General features: G+C 36.7%; 1 protein-coding gene across 1 annotated transcript in view; it reads left to right on the top strand.

The window, feature by feature from the left end:
* Positions 1-12,771, top strand: part of CACNA2D3 (calcium voltage-gated channel auxiliary subunit alpha2delta 3) — a gene marked incomplete at both ends in the record, with an annotated part of 393,646 nt that overhangs the window by 235,700 nt on the left and 145,175 nt on the right. The window contains one exon of the mRNA XM_082288518.1: positions 12,552-12,630. Within this exon, the coding sequence (XP_082144644.1) occupies positions 12,552-12,630 (79 nt within the window). The remainder of the gene's footprint in view (positions 1-12,551; positions 12,631-12,771) is intronic.

Consider the following 12,771-nt stretch of genomic DNA (forward strand, 5'->3'; position numbering starts at 1 on the left):
GCACAGCTGTCTGAGAAGTGCATTCACCTTATGTTCATTTCATTAGGCTTGGAGTCCTTAGAGGGAAACAACTGAGCACATAATATGCTGTGGCATTTTTTTTATCAGGCCCAATTGGAAGCTCTTAGGGATGGTATGCTGCCTATGAGTCCAAGATTGGGGAGGATCACTATACTTCTCCTAAAAAATACTTAGAGAATTTAATCAGGATATTTTCCTCCTCCTCTTTTCACCCACCTGAGTAGTACAAAAGGCACTTGTTTTTAAAGGAAATAAGATTGGTTAAACAGAATTTCTCTTAAATTGATGTTGGCTGTTTCTTCCCACATTATTGTGTTGTATTTGATTGAATTAATTGTTTAATCACTTTTTCTAGTGTCTTTTTGGGTAGTAAAATCTGGGAAGTAATATTCAGATTTTTTCCTTGTTTTTGAAAATACTTAAAAATAAATTTTGCTTTTCTTGTCCGTGGTGTTTCCCTTGTTACCCACAGATCTTAAAAAATATTCACTGATATTTTAAAGATTAATTTGATTAGTTTCTCCAACACTTCAAGGAAAATTTTATCAGGTTTCATTGATTTAAACATGTATTACTTATCTACCATTTTTTTCCAAATATGACCTCAGCTCCTAATCCCACAGTTACAAATGCTTGTGTCATAGTAACTACTCAAATTAAACTGTCTGGTGAAGGCTGAAATAAATAAACCTTTGACTAATTTAACCTTCTCTACAGTTGGTTCTGTAGAATTCTTGTTAGGATTTGCTTGCATGCACATTTTGTTATGGCTTGGGCTTCACGTGTACTTCCTGACCAAAGCAAATGTTTTTGACTGTAAAAATTTGAATTTAGATTATGGTCCTAGATCCAAGGTGTCCTCTGGCCAAGTAGTCCTGATTAGTAAAGAGAAACTTTGCATTGGCCCCTATTATTCCAACGTATATATTCTACTGGCACGGTGCTTTTCAAGTCAGCTGGGTTACAGTCATGGTTTATAAACCATTTAAAAGTGTGGCCTATGAACCACAGCATCCTAGAGTATTTTAGAATACAGTTAACTCTTACAGAACACAGTTCTTATATGATTTAGTGTTTTAAAGATAACACCTAGTATCCTCAGTTTCTTGTGGAAGTGAGTTGGCAGCCTATGTGGGTTAAGGCAAAAAATGTGATGGTCTCTTTTTGACTCTGCAAGTCTGTGTGAATTCTCTGCAAGCATAATTTTCAGTTCTGTTGCCTCAAATAGTGTGCTTAATGTCACACTGCACACGTTTGGAGAGCAGGAAATGCAGTTAAACTTTCTGCATTAAACTCAAGTAGAGTTGTTTCGAAAAATCCGCTGTCCCTTGTGTCGTGTGAATTCTCCTCTTTCATGTGATTCCTCTGAATTTACCTGCTTTGCAGAAGAAAATCAGAATTTTTCCAAGGCTAGACAAATTGGAAGAAATAAATCATAAGGTCAAAAGACCATGCACTTACCTTTAGCCTATAAATGATGCTGCAAACTTTTGTGACCTGGTTAAATTCAAGGGTTAAACGAAGTGCTGTACACTGTTTCGGTACACTGTCTTTACACATTTGTTCTGTATCCATGGACTTATTTTAATGTAAATAGTCACCTCGACAGCTGTGTCCCCTTAAGCACATTTTATTTAGCAGCTGGGTTTACACGTCACTTGGCAGCCACGGATTTTCAATTTTTCCCTGTGCCAAGGGGGCAGCTGGAATAATTTGAGTGCTCATTAATTTGAGAGAAATATGAGCTGCAAGTCAGACAACATGAGTCTTCTGTATGGTGTTGTACAAGGATAAGCGGATCAGGGTAGAAGCAATTTGCCCTGTCCCAAGGGGGTCTTCGTTTTTTAATAAGCTGGTTATGAAAATTCTATTTCTTTGCAGTTTAAAGAGTCTAATTAGAGCCTGTAATTTCTCTCGTATAACTGGAGTGGATGAAGGTTAACATTAGGCCTCCAGAGTCTTTTCACATTCATTTACAGACTTAAATCAGGTAATAGTTTGTAGCTAATTAGAATGGTGTATTAAATATTTAGTTTGACTTCATTTAACTGTGAGAACACATGGATGCTGTAAGGCTACAAAAAATATAAATTAGAGGTACATTTAATTTTTAATCAAAGATGAACTTAAAGGCATAGTGATTTTCATACTGACTGGTATACTGTGACAGTCTGAGCAGCAATTGCTTTCAGTTAGTTAAAATGTCAAGATAAAGGAATTTCACATCTATTTTATGTTCTTGCTGTAGCACTTTGAAGGTTCAAACAATTCATGGTGTATATACATAGTGTCTGAAGGATTAAATATTTTTCGGCATAGAAGACATTTTTTATGTAAAATCTCATTTATTTCTCTATCCACTAACTCAGATTTCAGGAAGATTTTCTTAAAGAAGTTGTAGTGTTTCTACTCACAGGAAGCCCAGCAATAAACACACATTCCTACCAGAGTTTGCCAAACAGTGGGTCTGCTGTTCTATCAGAGCAGCATCTGCATTTACAGCTTCTTCTGCTTTGGCTGATTTTGTATTTTAAGGAACAAGTAAAGTAATCTTATATTCTATCCACAACCTTTTTCCTGTTCTTTATTTTCAGGCACATGGTGTAAATCTTGGGGCTGTCCTGGGCAAGCCCAGGGGTTGGGCTTTGATAATCCTTGTGGACCCCTTCCAACTCATATTCTATGATTCGATTCTATCCACAATTTGCAAAACTCTTTGCATTCTCTGAGTAGACCTCATACAGTTTTCTGTGCTACATTATGACAATCTTCCTGTTGCAAGTTGGATTCTTAGGACCTGAACCTTTTGCCACTGAACTTAGTATAACACCTATCATAAAATTCAGCTGTACAGAACCAAATGTAGGCTTACAAAGTGGAGCTCAGCACCACACTGACTTCTACCTAAAACAGTTGGTTCACAGCACAGGCCAGGGGGATTTATGTCTCCTTGTAGTGAAGGAAAACTTGCTCAATTCAAGCCTGCATGAAAAAAGACAGATATCCTGAGTCATGAAATACAGAAGCTCACTTCAATACAATTATGTGAAGCTTCTACAAAAAGGATCAAATTTTATTAAACTGGACATTTTAGTAATGCCTCTTGGTCAGAGCAGGAGTGGCCATGGTTTGAATTTCTCTGGCTTTATTTTAATGATTTTTTTATTTGTGTGAAATGTATTCTACAAAGAAATTTTGTTGATTAAATATAGAGCATCCAACTACTGCTACACACCTGCATGATGCAAAATGACATTGCACAGATGTAGTTGTGATGTACTAGAGAGCCCAGAAGGAACTTACACCTTTTAAAATGATCCTTCTACACTCTGATGTCTACCAAACAGCACTTACATTCTGTTAACTTTTATCTGGTGAGATTTTTGATGCCTTTTTACCACTTTGCAGAACATATTTCCAGTGGGAACTGTGTGTGCTAGTTCCCTTGACTATGAGTACCTTGGTGCTACTGCCTGTTTGCTTGTGTGTTAATCCCTTTGTAGTTTAGACTGGATCCTCAACTGCTCATCTTCCCAACCTTTCCCACAGTTCCAGTGAGCTGATTTCTTGTCCCATAAACTGAGTGCAGCTCCCTTTTTCTTTCCTGAAGGGTCACTTATATCCTCAGCAATTGGTCTGGAGAGCAGAGGAGTCCCTTGTTCATTTAGAACAAGCTGTACACAGCTGTAGGTCTAAAACTGGAATAACAAAAGTGGTGAAATACTTCAAATTGAAAAGGGAAGAATCCTGATAAAGTGAAAAGGTGAAAAAATAAGTGAAACAAAATAAAGAAGAAATATATTGTATATTTGTCAGAGAAAAAAAGAGAAAGACAAAAGGTGTCTGTAACCTCAAAATAGTCAAACCTTTCTGACTATCAGCTTGTTCAGGCCTCAGATTCTTGGCCCATGATCTGTAGCTTTAATCTCGAGTTTCCTCTCCAGCATTTTTTGAATGCTAGAAACTCCATTACAGATTGGTAGAAAATCAGTGATAAAACTTCTAAATATCACCTTATTTTCTTACACTGCTTTCCCAGTTGCCAATTTTTATAAAATGGTTTATGACTGCAATAATCCCCTCAAAATCAGCTGTTATGGGAGATAATAGCTGGTTGTCAGAGCATTAACCACCCTTGACTTCACTTTGGGCCTTTATGTAACAAAAGAATGAACTGATGGTAAAGTTGCCAGGTGTATTAAATTATGTGATGAATTATAGAGACTCTGTAGTGGGGATTAGTGTCCAAAAGAGACTAGTGGAGATTGCCAAACCCATTATCTGATAGGACTGCAGGCTGGACAAAATCCCAAGGGTGAAAGGCCAGTGCTTTATCCATTATGTCATCCTATAATCTGTGTCTGCACCATGCACAGTGAAGTACACTGTAAATGAGTTACCATTGTTCTATGTTACATCCTGGAACTGTGCAATAGCAGAAGTGGAGACGTTGGCAGTATTTGGTTACTTAGAATTTAGTCTGATTTTGATCTTTTCTCATGGATTCTTGCAAAAAAAATTAGTTGATATGCAGGAAAGTTGAGTAGAGTAGTAGCAGAAATTGTATGAGCCTGCTTTTTTCACAGGAGCTTCAGTTAGATCCAAGAAAGTTGGTTATGTCATGGCTTCTGCTCTAATCCCTTCCCCTTCTCCTCATTCAGACAAATTAATTTGTTTAGGCTGCTATTTTGCATTTAAGGAAGAAAATGTATGTTCTACATTTCAGCAAATCCTCCAGGATTTTGAAGAACGTCAATATTAGATATAGTTGAATTATGCTTGAGGAGTTCGTGTAGGCTTGGCTTGTTACACTTTTGTAATGACTGACTTGGAATCTCGCATATCAGGAATGGAATCAAAGATTTCCTTTGCTTTTCAGATGATAGCATAGAATTTGTTCCCAGCGCCAATAAATCTCTTTCATTTTACTTTGAAAGATTAATATTGTTATGACAGAAAACTAATGTCAGGTAATTCTTGAAAAAAAGGGTGAGTTAAAATTTTCCTCTCCCTCTATACCCCATGTAGTTGAAGACATTGTACCATGGCTGGAGATACCAGTGGAATGACATAAAAAGTAAAACTCAGGGAAATACTTCTAAAATAGTTCTTCAGTAATAATGTGTAGTATTTACACAATATTCGGTGGTGCTGTATAAAGATTTTATTCACACTCTCTCTGTATATCTGAAATATTTATAGTACAACCCATCGGGCTCAAAGTAGTCTGTTATAGCTTGTACTGAAAGTAAAAGTTACATTGAAGGCAGCAAGTTGGTTTGGGATAATCTCAGATTTTTGGGAGTTTTTTGCAGTGTAGTCTTTGGGATATTTAATATTCACAAAATCTGTGAAAATTGTCTTTGCTGAATTAACTTGTTAAACTGCTGGTAAGAATGTAGTACGTTCAAGCTGCATGCTGTTGTACCACACTTAGTACATCATTGGTTGCCTATTTGACATCATTTACAAGTGCTGCACACCAAACAGGAAAGAGAACTAGAAAGTACTGGATGCTTATTAGACATATTTTGTGGTTTTTTTTGTTTTGCTTTTAAATACCATCTCTGAAGTGGTTATTTCATACAACCTATTTTCTCTGCCACAACTTTATATATTGTTTATTGTTAAGCTGCTGCTGTGCTGTTTGTGCCACCTGTGAAGGAACTGATCTTATTCAGTGCTGTGTGACCAATAATCCAGGATGTGTAAAACAGCTAAAACTTGTGCCCCATGTAAAAAACCTGTCTTGTTTTTTCACAGCCATGTCAACCATCAGACCCTTGTAGGGAAACCATAAGCCCTGTGCTAATAAGCCTTGAGTTGGACACTTTCTCATCACCTGCTCTGTCCTTGCACGGTGTAAAACAGCATAATCCCATCTCTCCCTGCTAGCAATATTTCTTATGTATTGGGTGAATTTTCACAGTGGGAAATGATTCTTTGTAAATCCTGAGTTGCATTATAATTTTCTGTAAATCGGCAAAGTATGTCAGCACATTTTCAGGGCTAGAAGAAATATCCTCACTTGATGTGTCACGTAAAACCTGTGGCTTGTTTGAATTTTCCAAATGCTCCTCACAGGTGAGTGTGACACAGTGCTGCTGTTCCCTGACCACAAGGGATTAACTGCAGCATCCATTTCCTTTTCTTCTCCATGAATTTTCTGAAGTAGATCTATGCTAAGAGCTGTTGGGGATGTGGGTGTTTGGGGAAGCAGGGCTCAGCTTTTCCTTTGTTGCAGTTTTTGCTTACAACATCTTGTTTTCTAATGAAGTAGATGTTTTAATTATTTGGGGTTGGTTTTTGCTAACTGTCCCATCAGTTTTTAGGGTACAACACACGGAGTTTCAATATCACTATAATACAAAATATTGTTATAAAATTGTCTGGGTACAGTGTGCAATTGCAGGAAGGAAAAAACATGAGGAAATGTATAAATGTAAACTTTCCCAAAAGAGGTATTTTGAATACTACAGGAGAAAAATTAACAATGAAGAACCTTTTACTGAGTAACTTAACATGTAAGGATTCAGTTTCATGAGGTAATGTCTTCAATTTCATGGCTTCCTTGCTCTGAGTGCACTGTAAGTTGAGGCTTTCAGCACCTCACAGGGCAAAGGTCTCTAACAGGACAGAAGATATTGAGGTAGTGCTGTCTTACATTACATCACAAGGCTTTGCACCCCTTCATTTAGAGCATCGTCTTCATGGAAATTCCAGACAACTATCAATGCAAATAGATCCTCAAGTTGTTTGTTTAGGGGTTTTCTTTAATTACTTTATAATAAAAATTGCACTAAAGTAGAAAAAGCTATGAAGACATTTAGAGATGAAATTTCCAGAGTGACTTCATATTTCTCTTTTCCCATGCCTGTTCATTGCCCTGTATGTTATGCCCTTTGCAACAACCAGATGCACTAAATACACTTGGAATTCGGGTTTATTTTTGGATTGATCTGTGTATGTATTGGTTAAAGTTAGAACCTATAATACATCTCACATTGATACGTTTCACAAGTTCAACATTTTTCCCTTTTCAGATTTGGCAAGGTTTCTTGTGCAAAGGCCTGGGGCCTGTTCAGATTTTTTTTATTGTGAATCTTACTGATTGTGATGAGTGAATCTGGTATGACTCTGAGAATCCTTTATGGCTGCATCCAGACTGCTCCTCACAGGCAAATATGGGGTTGGGCCATGTGCTTAACACAGGGACCAACTGCAGCATCAATTCCTCCTTTTCCCACTGGTGTCTTCTGAGGTGGGGTGTGCAAAAGGATTCTGGAGAGACGGGACTAGGAGGATGAGATTATGTGAAGAGTGATATTGAAGACTAATCTGGAAGTGGTGACCAGCATGGTGTAATGTTGGGCAGGAAGCATGAGATGCCTAGGAAAAGCTATCTTGAGGGCTCTCACCTTGAGAGCCCTTGTAAGAGATCAATTATTTTTCGTGAGGCTGCTTAGGAGTTCAGACAATCACTCAGTCTCACGTTGATCCATTGTTCCCAGTTAGACCATTTGCTCCTCTATGCAGAGAATAGCTGAGGTGTTCCTGGACCACCACAGCTTATAACTATGGGAACTTGAATTTTGTCTCTATATCCCAGTTAAATCCCGTAGCTCTTGCCACAGGACTATTTTTATTTCTTGCTGAGCCAGAAAGGAAAGACTATTTTGCTGAAGGTGTCCATGAAATAGTTTGCAGCTGCAAGCAGAAGTCCCATTTCCCCTCCCACACAGTATTTTAAGTTTCTGGAAATACTATTTTACCAGCTGTTTGGCATGAAGATATGAATTCACAGTTCCAATGTGTAGAATCTTGCAGATTGACTTGTCTTGCTTAACAGAGATGGAAGAAGGTCCCTATTCTCTTCCTATGCTGCCAGTTTAATGAAGTTTCAGAGGTGAGGACAGTTCAGGGACTGCAGATTAGCCCACACATAATGGATGAAACTGTTAAGTGGATATTTCAGATGAAGTGGTTAGCACTGAAATAGCTGTCATTTTAGTCATCATTGTTAGGTTTCCTCACTAATGGTTGAATGTACGCATCTCTGAGATTTTATATAAACCTTCTGTCTGGAGTTTAAAGGTTCAAACTTCAGAATATTCCCTGGCTGTAAAAGCAAGAAACTTACTAACAATACTCTTATTTTTCAAAATTTGAGGAGCTGCAACAAAGAGTAGATAGCAATCCCTTATGTAGTCCAAACCATGATTTGTGCCTAGGTAAGGCAACAAGAATTTGAAAAACCAGAGACTGGAAAACCAGAGAGAAAGCAAGATAAAAATACTGATAATGCCTGCAGTTATATGTCTGCTTTTGATTTAGGTGTTTTACTCGGTGTAAGATTTGTGTCCAGTTTTGTCTGCACTACTGAGCTTGGAGGTTTGATGCCTTAATGTTGGTTAACTCTGCTGTGTAGATGGGAGTAGTTGCCAACAAAGCTTGTGACACCTGCTTGTGACCTGACTGCACAGTCGTGCACACAGAAGCTGGCCATCATAAAATGCACCATTGAAATTAGTTGGTTGCATATTATCAATTTGATTCCACAGTTCAGAACCATTGGAGCTTATGCAATAATCTTTTAGTAAGAAGAGGAACTAAATGACATCCTTTCCAGGAAGTGACCCTTCCAGGTCAGGAATGGGATATAACATAATGGTAACATATGGGAGGTTTCCACAGCTGCTGTTTTAAAGATAATTAAAATACATCAATCTCAAATGGTATTCTTTGCCATTCAACATTTGCTTCAGAAAAATATGAAGTGAGAAAGTCACAAGTTCTATTAAGTTTCTAGTTCCATTGTCCTTTCAGTTTCTTTGATATTGCTATGGAGCTCTCACTCCATATTCTGTGAACATTGGCTTAAAAATAGCAGTCTGTGGCACCTACTGTGCAGAAACAGCAAGTATAATTGAAAAGATTAAAGTTTTTGCTCTTGGAGTAAGCTTTCCTTTGTGTTCAGTGAGTCTGACATCTACAATTTTCAGTTTTGTAGATAGGATATAAAAATTCAAGACTAGTACGTCTGCCTGAGAATATTTTCTTTCTCCACACCTAACAGTTCATGATAAGCCTTAATATAGTTGATATAACACTTTGCAGGTTCAGGTACAGAAAATATTTTTATTTAGGCGTCTCTTTCAAGTATCTTGTAGAGCTTTAAAAATTACCCATCTCTTTCTGCCACATATTTTTTGTCAGAGGTACTTACACCCTCTGATGCAGATTCCTTCTCTGATGGAAGTGGTCTCTTGATTCAATCACAGCACTCGGATATTCAAAGGTGTTTTTTTCATTTGGCTTATACTCAGTTAGCCAGAGCATATGTAGACTATGTAAATGTTGTTACTGGATCTTCTGGGATTGGCCCATAACAACTTTGAATTTATTCAGTCTGCCTTGACTGAAACATTCTCTCCATATGGATTCAAAGGAATTTTTAGTCCTAACATTATGCTGTACCATAAGATACCAACATAGGTGTATCAATGTGTGTCTATATAGTGTAAATACCTATTAAAGCTCATAATTTCTATTTTTTTATTTTCTTCAAGGTCAAATACAAACAGAATGAGACAGACACACCTTATACTTCCTCATCAATTATTAATTCTAGAGATTTCAATCATATGCCTCAATACTATACATATTTATCAGCAGACTGCACAATATTAGTGTTATATGTGGGTTGTTTGAGTAAAATAAACATTTCATGCAATCATTTTGCAGAGCAGGACTGATTTGACACACTTTCCATTCAGTTACCTCACATAAAACAAGTAGAAAATTTGGTGGTCACTATTAACAGCTTTACCTACCAACATATATCTTGCCTGGGATCTGAGAATATGGGTGGTTATTAAATCTGGTCCCCAATGTCTAATCAATGTACAATGACAATTTCAGTGGTTGTTATGATGCTGTGTGTCCTGTTTTGCACCATACATAGCCCAGTCTCGTCCATGGACAGCAGTTGAAGTAGTCTGAATTTATCTTCCCAAATTAATGTAATAGTTCTATAATACTGAGTTTGTTATATTTTTATGTATCTGGAGTAAACATATGGCCACAGTAACTTTTTCATGTTTATTGGTGTTAAACATCCTGAATTATCACATAGAATAGCTATGCAGAAGAACAAAAGTAGTATAAAAGGTGTGTAGAACCAAGCCTGTTCTGAAAAATGGGATTTAGAATTTAGACTTATTCATGCAAGTTTCAGTCCTAATAATTTATTACCTAAGTCACTGCTGTGGTCTCTGAAAGCAGAAAATAATATGCCTAGCCTTTGTTTTATAAGAATGGGCTGCCCAGGGAGATGTGGAGTCACTGTCCCTGAGTGTTTAAGAAAAGACTGAATGTGGCACTCAGTGCCATGGTCTGACTGACAAGGTGGTGTCAGGTCATAGGTTGGACTCAATGATCTCAAAGGTCTTTTCCAACCTAGTTAATTCTGTGATTCTGCCATACTTGTGCAGTGTATGGTTAATGTTTTCACTACAAGCTCACAGTGAATTAAGTTTATGCTGATGGGTTCAATGAACTGAGCAAATGAAACTTTTGGAAGTAGAGAAATAATCAGAATTTTTTTCCATCAGAACTGATCTTGAGGATTTTTCTCACAATTTTCAATGAAGTATTAAACAATATTTGAAACACCTATTAATGTGTCTACAGGATCAGCGTAGAAGGAAAAATTTAAAGTGTCAGTGGCTTTAATTTTAACTGAAATACCTTCCTGTGACCCTGTCATGCCTACTTTCTTACAATAGTACTATAAATAATAAGTCACTCTATTGATTCATGAGAAATATAGAAAGGGTATTTTAAAATTATAATGTAACTTATATTTCACTGTATAAAAGACTTTTTACTTTATGCTGACAGTAGTAAACATAATTTGTATAACATGTACCATGGAAAGTGTGTAGAGAAAAATATGCAATGCCTTGGGACAGGGAAGGAAACAGCAGTTAATAAATTTGGATCACTCATCTTCTAGCTCTCTGTTTGATAGATTCCTTTATTTTTTCAAGTAATTACAGTTATCTGTATTTTTATCGTGATTAAAATATTTTCTAGCAAAACTGCTAGATAATAAGTAAACTAGATGTAGAAAATATATTCAGTGTAAAATCATTAAAATCCTTACAATGGATATCACAGAGACAGCTCATTCCTCATGATGATCCATGTTACCAGTTTGCTGAAATTTTATTTTTTGTAGGCTATTTTGCTGCCTGTGCCTGTTATCATGCTTACTGCTCATCTGTTTAGATAAGGCTGGTCTCCTTTTATTAGGAACACAGTCTAGTTTGATTCTTTATAGATTAAAGCAGATCATTAAATATGCATCTCTCAGAATATTTAGTCTCATCATAGGCTATTTTCAAGCATCATTTGCAGGAAGATAAAATGTGACATTGATTTATGCTGTATTTTGAGAGTATAAATCTCACTGTGCACTTTTATGTGTCTTTGCAGAATAAAGAATTTCTTTATTAATGCTTTTCATAGCAATCAACAAAATATAAAAGCACCATTCTTTTGTTTAATGTTGTGTTCTTTAGAGCCTTAGAGTGGGACTATGCAGACTGTTGGACTCAAACTTGCAACACTACACCATCACTGTGTAGACTTTTTAAATCATATAAATCATGATTCAGTTCTGTGTGTATTTTATGTTTGAGAGACTGGGAAAAGTTTTGTCACTGGAATCTGGTCTCTAGGCATGATGATAACACAAAACACTATATATGCCTAAAAACAGGATGTGGCCATTAAGAAAATGAGTAAAAGGGCAGTGAGAGAATATAGTGTCACAACTGGCAGTAAAGAGGGAGAGTTTCAGAGTGTTTTAAAACTACTTCCGTAGGGAACAAAAAACCTTATGGGAGTTTAGTATAAAGTTGATTTATTCCACAAATAATATCATTTGTGAAGGAGGAAAAATGCTAATGGGAAAAATGATAAGGGTTTTTTTTTTTTTAAATTTGAAAATTAATTAAATGATATTAAAATGCTGCCTCTGGGTACCTGTGTCTGTGTTGACAATGACATTGCATCATATGAACCTTAAAAGCTGAGGGGAATTCGCTTGCCTGGTGTTGCAGATTCTTTATCTACAGGAGTATTTGCTAATTGAGTACCTCTTCCCCAACATCATAGCAATTTTCTGAATTCATAAGTCCAGAATAGATTTGTCTGAAATATACCATTTTGTACTCCAATGGTTTTAGTTTATTCTTAATTACACATTAACCATAACTGTAGTTAAAGGTCAGATATTAAACACATTCAAAAAGATCAACCATCCTATTACACAGAAAAAAAGCAACCTTTTTTCAGGAAGACTTTACTGGCAGAAATATTTTTTTTAACTTACTGCGCTGCTTAACCAGTAATACTTTCTTAGAAGGGTTGTATCCTGTGAATTATGTACCTGTATCTGAAGTTCCACTGGATATGTTTTAAATGCAGTATTAATTGATTTATCTTTTGCATTTTACTTTCAGGTCCGCATTTTTACCTATCTGATTGGAAGAGAAGCTGCATTTGCTGATAACCTGAAGTGGATGGCCTGTGCTAACAAAGGTTCGTTAACCTTCCTCTGTGGAAGCCTTGTTTCCAAAACCCCACTGCTGAGCCTTCCTGCACATCTGACCCTTCTACAGATATGGTGTTGCTGACAGCTACTCACCGAGGATGGGTTGTTTTCTTTTCCCCAGAAAATGA

This window comes from Coloeus monedula (assembly GCF_965178545.1).
Source record: "Coloeus monedula genome assembly, chromosome: 11".
Classification (NCBI taxonomy): domain Eukaryota; kingdom Metazoa; phylum Chordata; class Aves; order Passeriformes; family Corvidae; genus Coloeus; species Coloeus monedula.